Here is a 22555-nt window from a genome sequence, read left to right as displayed (position 1 = left end):
ATCCCGCTGTGGCCCTCAGTCAAGGGAGAAAAGTCAAATCAAAAGGAATGCAATGTACTGGGAGTTATCAATCACCATCAGCCTTATTCTTTCATGAGATGACAAAATGAACCTTCCTTTTCTTTCCTCTCTCTTAACTCAGCTGTGTGAAATGTAAAAAAGGGGGGGAAATGACATGTTCCAACCAAAAATATCAATCCAAGGCAGCCCCACAGAAGCCTCTTGAGACTGGTCTCAATTACGGATCCTATCCCTTCACAGAGTTATTCTAAGAATTGTGATAAAAACCTTCTCTGCCTCTCTTTAGATAGATAAAGACAGATGTGTATTGCCCAAATACAGTATGCAAATACAGAGATAAGACCTTTCTGTTTTGTTGATTTATATCAGTGACCTTGTTGGTTCCTTCTTAGTTTCTATACATAATTTAATTGCAGTTTAAAACAAATAACTGGATAAATTCTGTAACACTATCCAGAAATCTGTTTTCTCACTCACTATGAAAGAAATTTCTCATTTGTTTTTTTTTGGGGGGGGATCTAAAATTAATAACTGAGTACCTTTCTAAAGCCAAAGTCTACCCCACCTGCTGTTAGCCCAGTATTAGATGTAACCATTGCATATTTGTCTGCAACAAGCTGAGTGAGATGTTATTTTATGGAAGTTGCTGAGAAAACCTACAGAGCAGCTCTCAGCTGGAGAAGGCAATTTAATGGATCATGAAGTGACAAACCAGCATGACAGGCCTTCCATATTTTTCAGCAGTAAAACTGCTGAAAAAACTCCTCACTAAAACAAAAAGCCCAGCATGTAGTAAAGAGCATGGGCTGCAGAGTGGAAGGGCTTAATAGGGCTCTCAGAGGGTGTGCAAGAAAACAGATCTGCTTGATAGTCTGCTGAAAGCTCTGCTGTTAAAAATCACCTTTTACTATAAGACTTATGATCTCTAATTTTGCAAGGAAACTTGTGGATAAAGTCTAGTTTTGCTGTAATTGCAGATGTTCCACTTGCACAGTTTTACAGTTGTATTCAGGGCTTTTTCCATGGGGCCAGGACCAGGCAGTCATCCCTGGGTTGCCATCCCTGGGAGCACCCAGGACACCCTGCAGCCATGCCAGTGATCCCTGGGGGCTGTGTAGGTAAAGGGTTTCTGCACTGCACTTTCTCTCTTTTGGTCCTAAGCACAGTTGCAGAACTTTTCTTTTTTTTTCTTTTTTTTTTTTTTGAATGTATATATATTGTGGTGTCTCATAGCAACTCTTTTCTTCACAGGTGAGTAATGAGGTCCTTGTGAATTCATATCCAAACAGATGTGTTCTCTAGATCACAGAAGTGAGGTGTTGAGCTGCAAGGCTCAACAAACAGAACAATGAGATCTTGCCACGCTTACACTGCCAGTGTGTCAGCTTGCAAAACTGAACCACAAATGATTGCACAGTTAGGTGTATTTTCCTCCTCTGTAATGGAACATACCTATACAGGATAGTCTTTATGCAAGCACAAAATCTTACCCCTCTCTCCTCTAAAGGAGTTAAGTAAGCTTTGTTGATGAACTCCCAAAGTTCCAAAGAGAAATTGAAGTGTTTGTGCCATTAATTTTCATTTCTGCTTCCTCCTTCATGATTATTTTAACCAGTGCAGTGGAGTTATTTTCAGAGGCACCAAGCCAGAGAATCATTGCACTTAGCTTTCATGCTGTGAGATGGAGCATTTGGGTTTAAATATGAATTTGATAGAAGCAACAGTAGCAGTGGGAAGTTTTACCTGTGAAAGGGAGTAGTTCAAGTCCTTTCTTTTCCCCCTCTTAATCAAGTGACAGAAATTGTGTTCCTACCAGGCTCAGCACTTCTAATCTAGCATTCTGTAAAAACACAAAGCCCTTGATAAATGCTGGCCTCTACTAATTTGTGTCAAAAAGAACAAAGGCTGTCTAACTGGTTTGGGGGTCTACAAGCACTGATTTGGGCTGAAATGCTAAACTATATTTTAATCTCCTAAATTTTCATCTAATTATTTGCAAAATAATGAAAACTAGCAGGAGACCAGCTAAGGGTTAGGGAGAATGTTTCTCATGGAGAGAGGCAGGTGTCTTTGCAGGCAAATAGTAAGCTGCCAAAGTGAAGCTCTTAGCTCTTCCAAAATCCACAGAAAAGCTGGGAATCCTCACACGGTCTCCACTCAGGTCACTTTTATAAACTGTCCTTGAAAAAGAGAAAAGTTCACCTGCTCATATACAACTGTGCTGGAGAAGATCAAAATTAATTTGATCAGAGAAGCTGAAGCAGTGTGGGAAAACCATCCTGCAGTGCAGTTCATGGGCTACATTCACATGAAAGTCATGGTACCTGTACTTCATACTGCCCTAATGAATCACTTGTATATCAGTGCTTGCTGATATGTCTTCAAAAAAAAAATCAAGTCAAATGGTCTTTAGATATTTTCCCCTTTTTATTATTTTCATCAGCCTTTGATTGTTTTTTAGGAAAATCACATTCTGTTTCATTCATTAATCTTTTTTTTTTCCTAGTTCCCATTTTTTCCCTGCTTTGTTGCCTTGCCTCTCCTTTCCCTTCCTGTGTGGCTGACCCTGCCACCCTTCCCATGGTTTTAGTGACCCTCACTTTAAGGACTCCTTCCAGGATCTCATTTATTTTTCCTGTTGCCTGCTGCTCATTCTGTGCCCTTTTTGCCTGCCTCCCTCCCTTCTATCCTATGACCTGCTCTGTTGTGATTTCCACTCTCCTTGAGGGCTTCCCTTTGCTTCTTTCTGGCTTTCCTTTGAGGAATCACAGAAGATTCTGCCTGAGACAACTGGCTAACAGACATCTTTAATTTAATCAATGCATTCTCTTGGAACCTAGAGCTACCAAGCCAGTTTTCCCTAAAATTATTCCTCCATTATGTTTTCTAACAAAGGGCACAACTGAAGGGACACAAAGCTGAATGGCACCTTTGCTGGGCCGTCTGTAGGTTCCCATATTCAGACTTAATCTGAACTTTGCCACTTCTGTCTAGCAGGACATGTTTTTCCCTACTGATTTTTACAGATAAGGTTCTTATCCTAGCTGTCCTTTCACAGTATTTATCCTCTTTTGTACAAGAGCTGTACTCACTTTTGTACAAAAAAAAAAAGTGTATCTAACTCTTCTTTTTTCTTCATATCCACTAGTAACCATTTTTGGAAGGGGGATTTTGGCTTTTGGCTTAAACCAGATGGGCAGCCTAAGTGCTTTTTTTGCTTTTTATATGCTCCACAAATTCAGATTTAACCAGATCTCCTAGCCTATTATTTTGACCCCGTTTTTTTAATGTCTTTGACTTAAACTCCCATTTGTGTTTTAGCCTTTAGCTTTAGAAAGTTGATGCTTTCAAGCATAAGCTCCTGTATGGGGATTGATGTTGTCTTGCCCAAGATCTGAATCCCAGCCTTGTGTGAACTTGTCCTGTGAACTTTTGAGAGCTGGGACCATCATTTTGTCCTGTGCATGCACTGCACATTTTTGGAGTAGCTGGCTCTCTGATCACCTCTGTAGTGCTGCCCAAACCATCAGTAAAGGAAGAGGATTATGTGAAGGAAGTTTGGTAGTTGTAGGATAAAAATTAAATGCTGGCACCCAAGTGGTTTAGAAAATGATGCAAGAAGCCCTCTGAAGTTTGTATGTTCTTATTCTGGTTTACTTTACATTATTGGGTGTCTAATTACTACAGGGTGGGAATAAGTGTTATTTTCAATATTGTGCAAAGGTGGCACTTTTCCAGTGTGACAAGCTGTAGTTGCCATGTACACATCATTCTCACTGTAAATTAGTGACTAGGAAAATATTAGTAATGGTTAAAAGATCTACCAGGAGGAGAAAATTCACAAGGTAAAAATGATGACACTGTTAATATGACTCTAAATGTGAAGGACAGATAAACACCCTGCTCTGAGTCTGGTAAAATATTAAGACAAAAGCTCCAACTTTTACAGTGCAGTTCTATGTGATGGAGTATGTAGCAGAAGTGCAGAAACGTGAATAAGTGCAAGTGAGGTTTGTCACTTCCTACAGCTTTATTTGCACATTTCTTAACAGGAAGGCAGTAATCTGGGGGCATCATGACCTGAGATAATTTCTTACTGCATTTCATTAATTAATTTATGTGACATTTGAGACCAATGAATGATGTCTTAGAAGCTGAATTTTCACATTTTTATATTTTTGTAGGAAAGAACTAAAATGGCTACATTCCTTCTTTCTGTTGCAGTGAAATTGTTTTAAAATAAGTACGCCTCATATATAAACTGGTCATTCAGTATTGTTTCACTCTAATTCACTCCAAGGGATCTTTTAACAAGAGCCTCAGTTACCTTGCCTCAGAGGCAGATCATAACACTTAAATACAAACAGCTCCGAGTAATTATAAGCTCAGAGAGTAATTGAATATGGATCACTCTGAACCCTGACAATATGGTTGCCAGTGAGAAGGAAATTGCTGTTTTATGACTCTATCCTATAAATATACATTTAAGCAAAATTCTAGATCATTTTGAGACCAGAACCCTCTACTTACACATATTCATGTATCTTGTAAACATTTTTTAATTGTTTGGCTCCGTGACTTTTTAATTCAAATTTTAACACAGACAAGTTTGAACTACCATTCTCAGTTCATTTTGAACTACCATTTTCTCTTTACTTGTATTTTAAAAAACAGGCAGTATGTTAAGAAGGTTATAAAACAGGCTTTTCCTCCTAGGTTTATATATTATTAGACAGCTAATGAGAGAGTTCTGACTCCTTGAGGCTCCACTGACAGCTGCAGCAGCAATCTCTAAGTAATAGACACACTAGTTCAATTTTCTTCTTGAATTTGCATCATTATGATTTTACTTTCAGTCTCAAGTAAATCTTGCCATCAACAGATCCTACCAAAAAAATCCCTTTGTATCCAGGCACAGTAAATTGCAAAAGTAGAGCCTGGTGTAGATATCATGCTAAAGCTGTAAATTGAAATTAAATGTAATTTTTTGCTGTAACAGTTCTTGCAAAAACATTCTTGTTCTGTTGGTAGAGTAAGCCACAGGACTTAGTTCCAGTAAGCTGGGACTGCAACACAGCTCAAATTGCAGATTTAGCTAGAGCTCAACTTACTTTCTGTTTTCTTACATTGTGGCTGTTTTTATCTTTCTGGCCAGATAAACAAATGACCTTCAGTTCCTTGCTGGTTTTGCTCTTGAGCAGAGCTTTTATTTAGCCCTGATATCCCACACTGATAATTTACTGAACAGCTGACCCTTCTCCCCAGATTTCCTGTTCTTACAGAAGGCACTGGCAAGAGCTTTGCTGTGCTAGAGCTGCAGCTGGGAGACATTGCAGAACCAGAGCTCCAACTGTGCTTGTCGACATGAGCTGTCACTGTGAAATAGCCTTGCTAAGTTTTACAATAACAGGAGTCAAAAAAAAAAAAAAAAAAAAAGAAAAGAAAATTAGTCCAGGCAGCTGAATGGCAGAAAACCCATATGGCTTAGCACTGCTGCCAAAATGTTGCAGGTCTCGTTTCTCTAACACCTATTTGTGAAGGGAAGAGTGGCTAACTATCCTCCTCTTCTAATCAGAAGAATTGCTTATTTATAGGCATCAAATTTTATAGAAGTAGTAGCCAAACCGGTCCCAGAGAAAAGAGAACTATGCAAGAAAAGGTGGCTTATGGAAAAAGATTTCCTTCAGAAGTGATTGCATTAACTTCAGAAAGCATAAGGTTGACTGAAGGATGTGATTGTTTTGACACACAGATTTTTAGCAAACAGAGGATTTTTAGGAAACTATGTTTTTTCACCCTGCTACGGTAGAAGCAGGCCAAGATTGAATCTTTCAGGAAAAAGGACTTTGGTTTTCCCCTGCTCTCTCCCACCTGAAAGGATAGTCACTGCAGGAGGCTATCCTAGGAACTATGAAATCTCCTTAAGTGGATGAGGAATAAAAAACAACCCTATTTTATTTTGGAGTGGAGTAAATAAAATTACTTTAAGCACAGATTAACAAGAGCTATTGCTCAGTTTGCTTCCAGCTCCCCAGGTTTCTCATCACACATTTAATCAGACTTAATATCATCAGGTCATATTTCTTACCACTCTTCAGACCTGCCTGGGTATGCAGGTTTGTGCAAGCCAAAAATACTTGTGAGATTTGTTAAGGTGGAAATGTTTGTGTTAGGAAATGTCTGCTCAGAGTTTACATTAGGCTACATTAGGCCCATGGAAATATATTGTTATGTGACTCCTACAGGCACTGTAAAGATTCCATGCTGTGCATACGAGTTGTGGTGAGGCTCATGGTGCAGCTCTTTGAGGTCTGACAAGGAAATCCCCCCTTGCCAGGTGTTACACAAGCATCCACCAACAGGTATCCCAAACAGAATAGAAGCCCTGTTGTGTTTTTGGCAGAAGCTGTGTGGTTTTGCCCTGGATTAGCCCTCGAACACACACACATACACAAACCCACACCCACATGTATTTAGTGACTGACCAAACCATATTTACAGCCTCTCTCCTGTCTTGTTGCTGTAGAGACAGGATGGGAATGAGAAGACTCTGACTCAGAAGGCTGCTGAGAGTAAAACTGCTTTATTCAAAATACCCTGCTCTTTTATACAGAGCTTTGCAAGGATCAAATCCATTGGTTCTGAAGAGAAAACAACCCACAGCATTGGTGCAAAGTGCTTGACACACAGTGATAGAACTTAACTATAAACAATGTGAACAACAAGAGAGATAAAGAATTATTTACATTCTTTCCCAGGCTTTTTGCCTGGCTAGAAAGTCTCAGTTTCTTTCTTTGACTAAATCTAAGACCCACACTGTCTCGCTCCCAGACCCCTTTCTCTAATATATTTCAATGATTTCTGCTTGTAAATCAAGCATTCTATCTTATTCTCAGGTTCACTTGAATATTACAGACAGATAAGGTTGAGGTAAAAGGACAATGTTCATTCCTGAATGCTCTCAGGGAGCTGTACCCACAACTGAGGAGGAAGGTGATCAGGCCAGTTGGTGGTGATTGCTGCTGGAAGGAGACCCCAGCCCCATTTCTCCTCAAGCACGTCCTCCTTCTTAAGATTTTTTTTTTTTTTTAATCAAACACTCTGCTAATCCGACAGCAGGTAGTGTGTGGTTGCTGTTTCACTTTAAGTAAATTCTACATTAAGATCTGCAAGATCTACTGAAACTACCATCTTATATTTCTGCACCTAGGTAATGAGACCTTCAGGGAAAATTGTGAAGAATGTCTACTTATTACCTTCTCAAAAGAGGAATTTGCAGTTCTTTCCCATCCACCTTCCTTTCAATGCAAGCAGAGAACCTGCCTGAAGCAGGACGGTGCTGAGCAGTTGCTGCTCTTCATTTGCAGAGCTGGGCTTCTGGAAAAGCTATTCACCTCACAATACCTCATGGAAAATGTTTATTTATACAATGTGTAGGAAAAAAGCCACAGTTTTAACCTGAGAAAAATACAAGTGCATTTGATGAGAAGGTGAATCTTTGTCACATAAGGATGTTTGTTCTTCAAGATGCTTACAAGACCAGGATATTTCCCTCCTGATATCACTATCCCCATCCCATTGGAGGATAAAATAGGACTTATTCCAAATGCAACTGTCTGCAGACAGCTGAAACTGGAGGATCTAAATATCTAAACAAGCTCACCTTCTTGGTGGTCAGGACTTGTTTTATCAGAAACTTGTGGTCACTGCAGGACAGACTTCAGCAACAGCAGCACCTTGGACTTGCCATTTCTCAGTTTCTCTCTTGGTATATCTTTCTTTCTTAAGTTTTTACATTTCTTTGAGACAAAACAGAACCTTTTTAGAGTTACTTTATTCCTCAACTAGCTAAGATACCACCTGGAAATTATCTCGGTGTGATGCATGATCAAGTTTCAGTTAAACACACAAATGTTAACGTAAGATTTTTGTGTGTACAAAGTTGTCAGAGAAAAAACACAAATGTAACAGCTGCATGAAAAACATGGTTGTTTTTGCTTACAGTGTTCCATCAGTATTTATGCTGGTTTTTTCACAGATTTTTTTTCTCTGTGATCAGGATGACAGGAGTCCTGGCATCTCACACTGTTCCTTCATTAAATACTTTTTGTCATTCTACAGTTTATTTTGAGGAAATTTGTTTAAACCTCTGCACGAACAGCGAATTGCCAACTTTTTTCTGGCACGTCCTATAGCTTCATGACTGATGTTGATTCAAATATCACACACACTTATTTTCTCTTCTCAAAATCACCTGAAAAAAGACAAGAGTTCTTTTAGATAATTTTATCCTCCCCTATACAGTCCTGACACTCCTGAAGCATAGGACCCTACTTGCTGGGCTTTGAGCAACTTTAAACAATAAATTTAAGTTAAAAATGTCACCTCAGTGTTAACTTAGTGATTTCATAGCTTAGAGGTGTGATAAATAACCCAAAATTCTGCTGGTATAATGTGACAAAAGTGTCTTCCTTTTTGATGTGGACTGTGACCAGTGTAGACCAACCTTTTCCTGCCCCATGAGCTCATGAGCTGTCGAGCTGCAGAGCTCACCCACCTCACTGGGGACAGTTCAGCAAAAAACACAGATGAGCTCCTGTGTGTCCTTGGCACCTCCAGCTTCAGATGCCCACAAGCAGCTGCTTTTGGAACAAGGTTTCTTCTCATGACAGGCTTCTGACTTGCTCTGGAATTGCGTTGAAAGGCAAGATACCCTGTTTTGTTTGGTCCATGGAATTCCCATTTTTTCACGGAAAGATAACAAAGAAAGCCTGTGAAGAGCTGCTGAGCAAGAAGAAAAAGAATGGCAGCTATTTAATACGGGAGAGTGAGAGTGTGGAAGGAGCCTTGTGTCTCTGTGTTTTGTAAGTAGCCCAACACTGATTTTTTTATGAGCTTTCAGTTGGATCCAAAGACAACAATCATCTTCTCTAACACTGATAGTTCTTCCCTGATAATAACTACAAGGGACTGTGTCTATTCAAGTATTCAAGTGATGCTTTAAGTTTCCTTTATAGTGACTGGTGAGGGTGTGGCATTTCCAAAAAACTATTTAATGCAACAGATGATAAATTAATAATGTGGTGATGCTGGTCTCTCTCTGCAGAGAATAAGGGGAGCCCAGAGAAAATGCCTCAGCCTGCCAAAATATGCTAAGATCCTTGCTCAAAGTAACTGCCTCTGTAGTGATGAGTAAACAGCATTTTAGCATTGTTGAAACACTGAAAATTCTCATGGTGTGTTGCAAAACACTTCCTTCTTTGTAGACTTTCTGTCTGATAAAAGCTCAGCCTTGTGGTTCATAGGAATTTTACCTGATATAAGAACATTGGCTGAAGCTGAAAATTACAAAGTTCTGTAAAAAGAAAAGATGGGCTTAGAAAACTGTTCCTTCTAGGCCGAAGTTTTAATTGCTACAATTAAAATTTTATTATTTTCTTGTTCTGTAGGGACTAGCACTTTTATTTCCCTTTTTACACTTTTCATATGTAATTGATCTGTTCATAATGCAGTCAAAGTTTAAAAATTAGAATCTAGGTCTTTGTTTGAACCTATGAAGTTTCATACTCTCGTTGCGGGTACATTTGAGTGTGACATGAAAACCTTTTGACACATCTAATTAATGAACAAATATGAGAAGACGTTTTTATCAATCACTAAAAATTAATTTCTTATGAAACAAATCAATGGAGAGGGGAGAAAAAGGGAGAGAGAAATGGAGTACTGTTGGGTTGGTGGGTAGAAGAAAGGAGATCTGCAAAATAACAATGAGTAGAAGAGAAATAGCAAGTTGGGGACAAATAGAGCAGTCAGCAAGAGAGCTACAGGAACCTGCTTTGAGTGTGGTGTGGAATGAGACAATGCTGAGGGGAGGGCAGGAAGGTGGGAGGGAAGGCACATGCATACCTTGTCCAAAGGAAGGGACAAATGGGGAACCTGACACAGAGGAAGAGTGACAATGGGTTAGGCCTTGTGCCACACCAACACAGTTGCTTCTCCTTTCATCTTTTTTTTTTTTTAAAGGCAAAGCAGATTTGCCTTGTGATGTCTTGCAGACATACTTTGGCCTGTCACATCTGCCTGCCACAATATTCTGCGCAGGCACATGAACAATCATCACTTCCAGTTTGCCTCTGTGGGTTTTAGTGTTAAAAGCTGATAAAAATGGAAGTGTTCGGGGGATTTGTCTATAATCCTGACATGGAGAAATGCCACAGTTAAACTGTGAGAGCAGCAGCAGTGGTACACAGGTGGTGGCTTGCACAGGTCAGAGCAAGGCTAATGTTCAGACAGCACATGGGATGGTGTTAGTGCTCTGGCTGAGAATTGCCCCAGAACCTGGCTGCCTGGCAGTGGTTCACTAGGCAAAGTGTCCTGAAACTGGGGGCAACCAACACTGAAACTCTCAGTGGTGTTCAAAGGCAACTTTTGAATTAGCATTGCATCTCACACCTTGTTTAGCAACTAACATGGTTCATGTGCAAACTGAAAAACCCTTCTCACATTAACTGATGTGTGGGCAGAGACACTGATCCACTTGCTACAGCAAACAAACTTACTTTCATGTCCTTTTTTACTGTGATACGGGGCAGAGTGCATTCCCATGGAGGACTTGGGAGGCAGAATGGTGTGACCAGTTCTAATGCATCTCTCCTTTAATCGAGCAAGGTGCAGGGCTTTTCCTCCACAGCACACTGTCTCTTTCACCTAGAATTATCCCAGGTCTCTGACAGCACCTCACTTCAGACTTGCTGGTTTTGCTACTGTTCTCCTTACTGTTCAACATGCCATTCTCCCTCTCACGTCACTTTTCTTCCAGACCAAACATTTTGTTTATTTGTACCCTTTACTAGCTCTTGGTATGCATTTAGTAGTTAATGAGGAGACAGAAGTTTCCATTTTAATGATAGCTTCATGTTCATTTTGTAAAAATTATAGTACCTGAATAATATCCAGGCAGAAACATTTTAATACTTAGTTGATCAGTATAGAACAAGTTTCAGAAAGGATCAGTTCCTGGTATTTCTTTTTCTCACTTTTATGTCTCTGTAAGCATTCACATTTGTAGAAGTACTTTTCAGCATGGAACAGATATCTCAAGAAGACAAGAAACAAAATATGCATCCCTGTGATACCACTTTTTGAATTAAATTAAATATGTTATAACTGAAAGCCTTATTCTGATCTCAGTTCATAGTAAGGTTTTTTTTTGCAGAACAAAGTTGTTTATTTTCAGTAACCCTTAACTTCTGTGCAAGTGCCCTGAGCCAGTTTTCTGCCACAAGATCCTCCTTCTCATGGCAGTTCACTTCACATAGCCACAGCTGAAGTCCTCCTGATGAACAGGCACACAAGTTAAAAAAACTTGTATTCAGATGCTCTCCCCAACCTCCTCACTTATTTGTGATGTATATTTTCTTGCAACTCTGCTACCTTTTTTGACCACAGACAAGATCTTCAGTCCACCTCCTGAAGTGCTGCTACTAGCAAGCTTTTATTTCTGTTGACAAAATATATTCAAAGACATCAGTAGCCTCAGTGTTCAAACACCTGCTTATTATCAAAAGTAACAATAACTCAAACCCTGGGAAATGCAAAGGAAGAACATTATTCTCAGAAGTAGGAGCCATACAGTGAATTTCTGGGTGCTGGTGACTGGAGGCCATTTCATGCCAACATCTCTCTAAGAATTCAACAGCCTTCTTGTGACAGAAATGCAAAAAGAAGGTTAGAGCAGTGAGGAAGATGACAGAGAGATGAGAAGAGGTGATGTCTGTGGAATTAAATTATGCTTTTTAAAGGTCAGTGCTCATATATTAGTTCATATATTAGTTCATATATTCTTTGAAATCCCTGGTCAGAGTAATCTTGTGTTTCAAGATATTAAACTTCCACGCATTTTGTAATCTCTAGGATCTTTTGCTTTCCCTTCTCTGCCTCTTATAATTTTACTGCACTTCTCATGACTTTAATACTGTTTGCAGCTATGTCCACTTTGTTAATGTGATGTGTTATGTATACAATGTTTTTCCATAGCTTTGAAGACCTCATCTACACTTACCGTATCTTCAGAGAACACCAAGGATATTTTAGAATACAGGTGAGTAAATCTCATTACATCTCTAAAGACACATTAAGGATCACAGATTTTTAAAAAATCATAAATTAAAAGATCTAAGATTCATCTATGATCAATGATCATTTTAATATATTGTCATTTTAGTCTATGATCATTGATTAATAAAAAATCCATAAACACAACACTATAGAAAACATTTCCAAGTTTGCTCTTTACTCAATTCTTATTATAGATGAACTCAAAAACTAGCTCTTGTGTTTGTAGAATTTCTTTATATTCTAAGTGGCTCTGTTATTTATTAACCAGCTGTTTTCTCATTTGGCCATTTCTTTCTGATAGGACTGATGAAAGATACAGTACTTCTCTTACTTTCTCCTGTTCTAATTACCTAATTACCTTTTGCAACTTGAAAGTGCTGCTAGTGCATGCAGCATCTCATAGGGATCTGGGATACTGCAATGATATTTTTGATTTAACAAATCTATAATTCTGTGTGATTGTGAAGCACCTGAAGTGACAATGCCAAATAACGCTGCTTATTCAAGTAAAACAAATGTGAGACTAAATCCCCAAGCAATGTGAAAAGACACTTAAAAGTTGGCTCACTCCCCTGCTTGTAGTAGCACAGCCAAAAGGACTGCCAATATTAAGCAGGATTTAAGTGGAATGAGGAAATCACTTCATAAAGAACACTCTAAGCTCTCATATGCTGCTAATTTATTGCTTATTAGTGGTTTTGCCTGTGTATGAAAGACACAATTTCCCATGAAGAAGAATGATTTACTGGCAAAAAATATTCTGTTTTGGACCTTAGCCACTCTACTGGGGTTATGCTGTCATTCCTGTCAGCAGGTAACACAGATATTTTTAGACTTTCCAAACTCATTCTTCCTTATAAAGCTTTGCCAATAATGTGAAAGAACAATTCAGTTCTTAAAAACTTTAAGTCAGATTATTTTGGCTTACTAAAATAATTGACTGAAATAATGTATGGAGAAGAGGTTTGGGTTTTCTTTAATGCCAGATTCAGACATGAGCTTTCTAGAGTGCAGCAGGCTGGCCCCAACCAGCTAAGCACCCCCACAGCTGCTCTCTTGTGAGAATCCCGGGCTTGGTCTGGGGTCTCGTGTGGTGGAAAAGTCTCTCCTCCAACCCGTGCTTCCAAAGAAAAACTCCACAGCCTCTTGTTGTTCAGTCTCAAGGCAGTTTCTTGCAAGTTATCTAAAAGATTTTCTTCTCTGGCTGCTGTCGTTTGCTCAGGCAGAGGCACACACACACCCTGACATCCTCTCCAACTCCCGACTGCTTCTTCTCTCCCCTCCAGGGCTGCTGCTCTCTTTTATATGATATATTACGTATTACATGTTTATAGTTTTCCCCCAATGCCTATTACCTATATTAAATGGTGTTTTCTATCTTTTATGTGGTATATTACGTGTTACATGTTTACAGTTTTCCCCAATACCTACTACCTATGTTACAAGGTGCTTTTCTACTCTAAACCAATCTGTGAGTGCCAACATCACCAAGAACATGAAGGCAAGGAAGAAGAAGGAGGAAGAACAGGATCAGCCCATTTTCCTCCATCTTAGAACTTCTGACCCCCATGGACAAAGTAAAAACCCCCCTGGACAGGTGCTAAAACCCCCCTGTACAATACTAAAAAATTTTCCCCTCTACTTTGTTACTACTTTTAGTATACTATCTAACCTTTTGTGATTGTTCCACCTCCAAAGTTGGTAACTCATTCCATGGCTCAAACTCAAAATCACAGCTGTTTCCAGCTGCCTGCCAGGGTCTAAAATGCTTCTGACCAAGGCCTGGAACCTCTAAAAATGTCTAAGAGATATTTTGAGTTCCAACACTCTCTCCCTCTCTCCTTAGCAGGGTAGGGGGAAGAGAACTCAAAGAGCAAAAGTGAGGGAACACCTGGACCTGATAAAATACAGCGTAATAGGTGAATAGGTAAAGCAAAGTGGTGCACACAAGCAAAGCAAAGAAGTTTAGCAACTCCTTCCCATCAGGACACAGATATTTAGCAGCCTTCTGGAACGTGAGGCCTCAGCACACACATAACCACAAATGTCTCCCTTTCCCTAGGTTTCTATTGCTGACTATAGTGTCAGATGGGGTGAGATGGGACAGCCAGCATCTTGCACACACCCAGCCTACTCTTCAGGGAAACCAAGTGCAAGAAAGACATCCTTAATGCTGCACGAGCACTGTTCAGCAGCACCCAAAAGGTGGCTGTGTTATCAGCACTGTTTCAGTCACAAATTCAGAGCACAGCACTATATAGGATGCTATGAAGTTAACTCATCCCAATACACACAGGCATTGGCACCCAGTCCATCCAGGGCTGAATGGAAGAGGAAGGATGCAGAAAACCAAAGAAAATAAATACATGTTTCTTTGTTAGCTAGCAGATTAAGTGAAACCAAAGCCCTGTTCTCATTTAATGACTACTAGTGGGCTGCTCACTATCTGTCAATGCCCTGAAGTCACAGCACTGTAAAGTTTGTGCACGGATCCCTGCAGGGCTGAGCTGCAGGAGCAGTTCAGTCCTGTCATATGAACACACACTTAAAGAACAGTTTTTTGCACATGACTTTTGCTTCCCAATGCTGATATTTTGTAAAAGTTTGGGTTCTGTTTGTCACCTAGTTTTTTAAAGGCAGCATTTTAAGTGAGAACTAAATATGTTATCCCTAAACTTTTGCTCTCAGACCAGAGTGTGGTGTGTAATGCTGTCACTCTTCAACACTCTGTTGTAGTGGATTGTTACAGCACATATCTACACCAATAATTTAACTGATGTTCTTTCTGAAAAATAGATGGTGAGGGAGGCTAGCTACTTTTAGTGCCATAACCATGACTCCAAACAGGTATCCCTAGTGTTTTAAGGACAGTTCAATATTCTGTCACCAAATCTGTTTACAAAACAGCTCCTTGGTAAATAAGAAACAACTTGTCATTCTTTTCATTTAAGGGACTCCATGTGAAGGGAACTTGCAAACACATTTTGTTATCCTTTCCTTACAGACTTCTGAAGGTGTTGCAGACAGGACCTTCAAAACATTAAAGGACTTAATATACGCTTTTGAAAAGCCAAATCAAGGACTGGTAACAAACCTCCGCTACCCAGTGAAGAAACCGAAGGCCTTGAGAAGAAACTGGAGGTTCAAGTCAGGAATGGACAACGTTTATGATGGTGAGAAACTTAGCTCTGCCTTTGTGGGTTTTTTAAATATAATAGCATTGACAGGTTTGTGGTGAATAGTTGCTAAACATTGTTATGCGTGGACAGAGGTTTTACATCCTCTCTTCTCTCTTATGTTCACTGAAATTATTATTCTTACAGATTACTTATCCTCACCCACTATGAATGAACAAATTAAAATCACTAGAGATACACAATGATAAAAAAAGCTGCCTCCAGCTCTCTTGTTCATGGATGTTGATGCTTCTAGGCTGGAGAAGGCTGAGAACCAGTTTTATGGTTCTACCAAGGGGTTGAGGCTGTCCTTTACATTCGTTGTCCAGGTTCCAAGATACTTTTATATCAAAACCTTACTCAGTTAGTTCAAAGATGGGCAGGCAAGCAAGGCAGCTTGTGATTTGTATTCAGACATAACAAGCATATAGCCTTGTGCTCAGGATCACAGCTTTGAAACCAGAGTTCAGTCTCTCAATGATCTTCTTCTGCTAATTTATGTTCACGAGTCCCAGCTGTAGGACAAGGATATGATGCTTCTACCTGACAGAATTGTGCAAATGGATACAATAAAGACAGAGGTTCTCATAAAGCTTTAGACTGTGTTGTATAGCCCCATGTCATCCTTATATCCTTGTTTTGAGAAGCATGACTGCAGATACTGTTGATAGCTTGCTAATATCCCTCACACCATTCTTCATGTTCCTGCTGTACAACACTGAGCTGCAGCATCCATCAGGCCATGGGCTGCAAAATAACCCTGGGATTGTTCCATGACCTCTGGCAGAGTGTGCTGAGAGCCCCAGCCAGGGAGTAAGGGAAATCCTCTTGTTAAGTGCAGATATCATAAAGGAAACAAAACTTTGGAGTCTCTACCCTGGCCTGTGATTTGCATCTCATGCCCAACAGCAGCTCAGCACGGTGGCGTGGGGTAGTGTTATGATCTAGTCATTAAAGTTATCAGAAATACCTCTGCCTGAATTATTTGACAGTAAGAAAGAGAGAGAGAGAGAAAAAGGAGAGTAAAAAGAAGAGAAAGGACAAAGAGGTGGGGGGACAGAAAGAGAGTGACAGAAAATGTCACCACTCCATGGATCTCAACAATGTTCTGTTGATCCTCTCAGCTGGTCTTCTTGGTGGTGAAGGTCCCCCCTGAAAGCATAGAATCTGATGGGTTAATATACACTCAGGCTGGGCAGGAAATCCCAGGCACCTTCCTGGGGCAGGGGGGAGTTTTCCATTGTCTCTTACAACAGACTCCGGGCTTTTTGCATCACGTGCAGTCCTGTGGTGCAAGGCTTCAGGAACAACTCTGGGGGATACTCTGGGGGGGGTCTTTGATGAATTAAGGCACTCCCTCAGGTGCCTCTCACGTGAATGTCTTGTGGATGTGGTCTTCCCAAGGTTTGGGGTTCCAAAGCCAGTTTGTGTAAGGGAGGATGGCTTCACTGCCCCAAAGTAGAGGTTGCAACATGCCAAAACTTCCTCCCCCCCACCTTGGCTGGGGGAGAAATCTGTGCAAATCTCCTCCCAGAAAATAAGTCTGTGGGCTACGGCCTCCCCCGCCCCAAAGCAAGGCAGAGATGATTCTTAGTACAGCTGCTGGGTTTGGCTCACATTCTTTTCCTTGTTTAGTTGTTTGTTTCAGGTGACTGAGGAATGAGCTTTCCTTCATCTAATCTCAGTAGTTTGACTTTCAGTCCAAAGTTCCAGTTGGGCAACTTCAGGGAGGCTTCTTTGGTTGTAGCTTCCTTATACAGTTTTTGTTGCAATAAGCAGAACTTTATATCAAAGTTTGAGACATGAACTATTTCAGCCTCTGACAGGCAGACCCAGCAAGCTTGCTGAGGAGAAGCCGCAGAAACACATTTCCCACATCATCAACATTACCTTGTCACCTGTATCACACGGCAAATATGCCACATGTGCTCTAAAAATGTTGTTATGGTTTATTATCACTGCTGTTGCAGGGAGAGAGAAAATATTGCAGCAACATGGATATGTTTTTAGGAAGAATCAGGTGCAATATGGATTTTATTTTTGGTCCCACAATAGGATTTTTTCTAGAAGATGCACAGTGTCCTCATCTGCACTCACAGGGAGGAAAACAAACCCTTTCATTTCAGTGCCAAAATATATGAAGTCTTCCATAAAAACGGAGGCTTTCTAGAAAGAATCCATCTACTTTGGAATGATTTTTATTAAATTTTTATTTATTTATTTATTTATTTTTAATTTAAACTTCACTTATATAGCATTCCAAACTTCCCTCTAAGGCTGCATTATTACATGGCCACAGCAGGGCCTTATGAAAATGTCATGATGGCTCTCTCCAAACACAGGCACTGCCCAGAGCACGGCAGTGTTCCCTAAAACAAGCATCCTGTGCTGTCCCTCTCATGCTGTCAGAAGCTGGCCTTGCTGCACACATGGGACTGAGTGCTCCAGCACAACCAGTGGAGCACCTCAAGGGACTGGGGTCACGATCCTGGTGGCTGGAGATATTTGAGCTTTGTTTTCTAGCCTAGGAAGAGATTTTCTACGGGCAGGTGCTTGAAGAGCAATAGGTTTCCATATCTGAGCTTTATTCCCAAGCATTAAATTTCTGCCTTTTCCCTGGCTTCTCAAAAACCGTAATCTTACAAAGTCTAAGAGAGAACAGGATTTTTCAGGCTCTCCTCCTTTAGTTGAGGTGAGAACTTTTCTCTTGGTTATGTATTTACAGAAGAAGGGATGCATTATGAAAGTCACAGATACTCAGCTACTGATCTGATTTACCAAGAATGGATGATTTCTGACCTTTGACTGTTCCTCAGGAAGGAGGGTTATCGTGTGGATACAACTGTTTACAACAGCCCTTGCTGGCTCAGAAAAGGCAATGCAGGCTTTGCCTTTCCCTGGAGAATCCAGCCCATAGGACTGGGAGCCTAAATGTTGGTCCTGCAATGGCACACTGAGAAACCAAACTGAGTTACTGATACCTGCCCTGCCAAAGGCCGTGCTGCTTCCCATGGCCTTTCAGAAGAGTGCCTTGCAATGACATCTTGTTCTGTTTGTATTTCTCCACAGAAGTTGATGACGGCGGTGATTATGTCGATGTCTTACCCTGAAGGATCTGCACCTGAAGGTTTGGGAAGCTGCCATTCCAGGATGTGCCCTGGTGCAGTGCCTCTGCTGGGGAGAGCTTCCAGCTGGGTATTCCTGATCTGGAATTACCCTCCTCCTTTTGCAGACCAAGCAAGCTACTATGCATGTTTGCTCAGCAATAAAAGAAGTACTTTTTGTTAAACACAAACACAAACACACACGCACATAGGTACGGGGGAAGGCATCCATGGATGTGTCTTCTGGTGATTTTTAGCCAGCAAATTGTCCAAGATGTTGACTGCTAGAGTGAGCATTCTGTTAGAAGGCAGCAATATAAATACATGAAATGAATAGGCATAAAGCAGTAATTCATAGCAGAATATATAGGTGTTGATAAAAACCATGTATGACAAAACTATTAGCATTTTAAGATGCTTTAAAACCCCCAAACTCTGTTATTTTGCACATGATTCATGTTACCTCATTGTTGGAGGAATGAACAGTATTTCAGCAATCTCAAGGAATACTAGTAGTCTGTCATTTGAATAATGCAAATTAAAACAAAAATGCTGTGTTATATCCATGACATAAAAAAATAACCAACCAGAGGAAAACAGTTTGAAATACTTCTAAGATTGAGGAACAGCTCTGGAAGATTACAAGAAGACTACAAGTTCTACATAAATGTCAGCATGAACACATCCTTTTTTTTAATGGATTCTGTACATATGGGAATGCTTACTCTGTTTCATTTTCTACTGCCATTAGTTCTGTATTATGTACGTCTTTTGTTGTTTGTTTGTTTTTGTTGTTTTTTTATGCAAGAATTTGCTTTAATAATAACCCCAAACTTAAATATTTAATAAATACTTCAGTTCTGAAGGTGGCCTGCTACTAGCAGCCACAGTCAAAACTGGAATGTATGTCTTGACTCTTCCAGTCACTACTACAGACTCGCTCACCATTTGAGACTGTGAGGAAGACATTTGTATTGGTTGTATGTTTAAGACCCTTCACAAATTATTTTTGTATTTTAATGGGTAATGCTAGTTAGATTTTTTTTTCTATTATGTTTCTCTCACACTATGTGTCAAAGCAGTGCTTTGGACTTCATTATGAATTTAACAGTGTTGCAGAGTTTTTGGCTCCAGGCTCAACTAGTTTTTGTAGTGTGAAAGAGACAAAAAAAAAAACAACCTAGACTATTAACTAACCCTAGCAATGCCAAGAAATACTAAAATATGTGTCCATAACTTCATTAATTGAAAAGAAAGCAGTTGTCCATGAAAAAATGATAACTCTGGGACATAAACACCCCAGCCCTTGCTCTGTAGAAGCACACAGCTGACATGTCTCTTCACTTGCAGAATCCAGCAGCCTTTCTGATAGCAAATTATCACAGGTTGCAGACTGAGGAACTGCTGTGCTGACACACCCTGCCTCCAGCAGTATGTTGTTTGTCCTGTTAACAGTAGAGGGACATACAGAGGCCAATACAGATGTTCTTAAACATATTTGCAGACCTAATATGGCAGAAAACAATTCGTGCATGTGAAAAATGCCAATCACTTGGGGTTTTTTTTTAATTTTTAAAAGTTTAATAATAATAAAATGATTATAAAAATAGTAATGCAATTAGAGTAATAAAATTTAGAGTTAGGACAATTACAAGACAATAAACAGGAAAGAATTACGGACGTCTGGATGCTCTTGGACACTAAGTCACAAAAAGCATCCCTTGTGAACAAAGGAATAACCTTAAAAGCAATAGCCTGTTGCATATTCATATATCTCATACATTAAGAACTTTTCTGTTTTTTGTCAACTTCTTAATCCTGTTGGTTCCACAGAGATGGAGAGAAGGTGAAAAAATGTTTGTCTTTTCTGATAAGGAGGCAGTAACTTTTTATGGGCCCCCTTCGCTGACATCTCTGTGTCTTCGAACAGTTTCTTGATTATCTCATCTTCTCGCTTGAGCTTGTAACAAATTCTATATCACAGAGTTTCTATTTTAACATTATATTGTAACCTATAACTACATTTATCACACTACTTAAGAGAATTAATACAGCCTAACTTTCTAACATTACACATATAATATTTACTGTAACATTTGCAAAAAGCCAATCATAAAATATGCATTTTTCACAGTGCACAAGTTGAGAAAACACGTTCAAAAGCTTCACGCATGCCAACATGTGAAAGGTGGGTGGGTGTTTGTCCACGTTGGGTTGAGCAGTTGGGGAACCTCTTGTATCTCCTGTACCTCAAACTTTGAGCACATGGTGTAAGGAAGAACATGGTCCAACAAGGGCAGGGCAGGTTTGGTGCTGGGTGTGTGACACACACACCACCCTCTTGGGCCCTGCAGTTCTTATAGGGAATTTTCTGCTCCAGGCAAGGATTTCAGCCATCCGCCTTTTCTTTCTATTCTGAGTCCCACATATTCATAAAGTTCTTTTCTCTGAGCCGGGGTTGAACAATCCAGGTCCAGGTGTGGAAGATTTTCCTGATGGTTACAGGAAGAGTGGCTATCAGCCCAGAGGTCTCCAGTGATCCCAATTTTGGGTCGTTGCCAGGATGATCAGCTCCCAGGTATTCCAATATTGCCTTTTGGGACAGCCCATCTCCAGACTAGCCACATGTATTAATGTATTAGATTGTAAATGAGGCATTATCCCCAAGAACCAGCTCTGGTGAAACCAAATACGGGGGCAGCTCACAGTGCTGGCGTGTGTATTTTGTAATAACTAAATATTATACATGCTGTGAAAAATTCATATGTTATGATTGGCTTTTCGCAAATATTACAATGAATATTATATGTGTAATGCTAGAAAGTTACGCTGTATTAATTCTCTTAAGTAGTGTGTTAAATATAGTTTTAGGTTCGAACATAACGTAAAAATAGAGACTATGTATGTAGTTTTTTGGGTTTTTTTTTGGGAATGAGATACTTGCTTTGAGGAACACCTAAATCTTCCAAAGGAGAGGAATTTATGGTTTTCTTATCAGAAGCCAATTTCTTCAGGCCTTGCTCAGACTCAAAGATGCCATGGGTATTAAAGGAAACAGCTGACATACAACAGAGAGTTTTTGTTTTAAATAGAATATATGCATAACCATGAAGGACATTTGAATATGCAACAAATGCATTGTTTTAAGGGTGATTCCTTTATTCAAAAGACATGTTTTTCATGACTTAAGTGTCCGAGAGCATCTGTACGTCCATAATTCTTTGCTTTTTATTTTATTATTGTCTTGTAATTGTCCTAACTCTAAACTTTATTACTCTAATCGTATTACTATTTTTAGAAACATTTTATTATTATTAAACTTTTAAAATTTTAAAAACCAAGCGATTGGTGTTTTTCACACATGCCAAATCATATTTTCCTTAATTCAATATAACAATGTTAATTGGTGCAAATTATAATCATACATGTTATCAATGAAAATTGATTCAGCCAAATTAAAAATAAAAATAGTTTTATTAGTGATCAAATTTTATCTAGCCAGCCACGGGGAAAAAAAAAAAAACACAGTGCTGAGCCCGGGGATGGATCTTGGGTGTGCAACAAGGAGTCAGCCTCAGCATAGGTTTTCCTCTGTGCCCACACACCTCCATCCTGACACAAGCGGGTTTTATAGGGAAAATTCCGCCTGAGGTCAAGATTTCAGCAATCAGTCTTTTCTTCCTTTTAGAGTCCATAGGTTAATAAGATTTTCTTTTTTGGTGATGAGGAAGAACAATTCAGTGTCCGGAGTTGTTGAATCCCTTGATGAAATTTATGGGAACGCTGCATTCACATGTTTCTGCCCGAGGATTTCTATATTTCTATAATATACATCTCGGGTAATTCACGCAATGATCAGCACCCGGGCATCCCTGTATCCTTCCAGCCATGGCCCATCTCCTGACGAGCTACATCTTTTTACGTATAAATCAGGTTTCAACATACATCAGGTTTCGCCTGCGAGGGTGGGAAGGCTTCTAATACAAACAAGCATAATCTAAGTACCCAATATTACACATTTCATACAAGGAATGGCGCGAATTCTGTTTACTATACATATCAACGGGGGACTAGAACGACAGCAGGAAGGCGAGGCAGCGCTGCGGGCGCCAGCTGGGAAGGGACGGCAGCTCCAAA

At 39.8% G+C, this 22555-nt stretch overlaps 1 protein-coding gene across 1 annotated transcript; it reads left to right on the top strand.

The window, feature by feature from the left end:
- The first annotated feature begins 8646 nt into the window (after positions 1 to 8646).
- SH2D1B (SH2 domain containing 1B) lies at positions 8647 to 18424 on the top strand. The gene is made up of 4 exons (XM_021542404.2): positions 8647 to 8885; positions 12058 to 12121; positions 15143 to 15311; positions 18384 to 18424. The coding sequence occupies exons 1-4, from the start codon at positions 8647 to 8649 to the stop codon at positions 18422 to 18424; spliced, it is 513 nt and encodes a 170-aa protein (XP_021398079.2).
- Positions 18425 to 22555: the final 4131 nt, after the last annotated feature.

The sequence above is a fragment of the Lonchura striata genome, chromosome 2 (genome assembly GCF_046129695.1).
Source record: "Lonchura striata isolate bLonStr1 chromosome 2, bLonStr1.mat, whole genome shotgun sequence".
Taxonomy (NCBI): Eukaryota; Metazoa; Chordata; class Aves; order Passeriformes; family Estrildidae; genus Lonchura; species Lonchura striata.
Note: the sequence above shows the minus strand (reverse complement) of the source record. Positions and strands in the feature narration are given on the sequence as shown.

Excerpts from the sequence above, each read along its gene's own strand:
- SH2D1B (XM_021542404.2), top strand. The coding sequence starts at position 8,647 with ATGCCCACAAGCAGCTGCTTTTGGAACAAGGTTTCTTCTCATGACAGG. Across the intron at positions 8,886-12,057 it reads GCCTTGTGTCTCTGTGTTTT|CTTTGAAGACCTCATCTACA; the intron begins GTAAGTAGCCCA and ends GTTTTTCCATAG. Across the intron at positions 15,312-18,383 it reads AATGGACAACGTTTATGATG|AAGTTGATGACGGCGGTGAT; the intron begins GTGAGAAACTTA and ends ATTTCTCCACAG.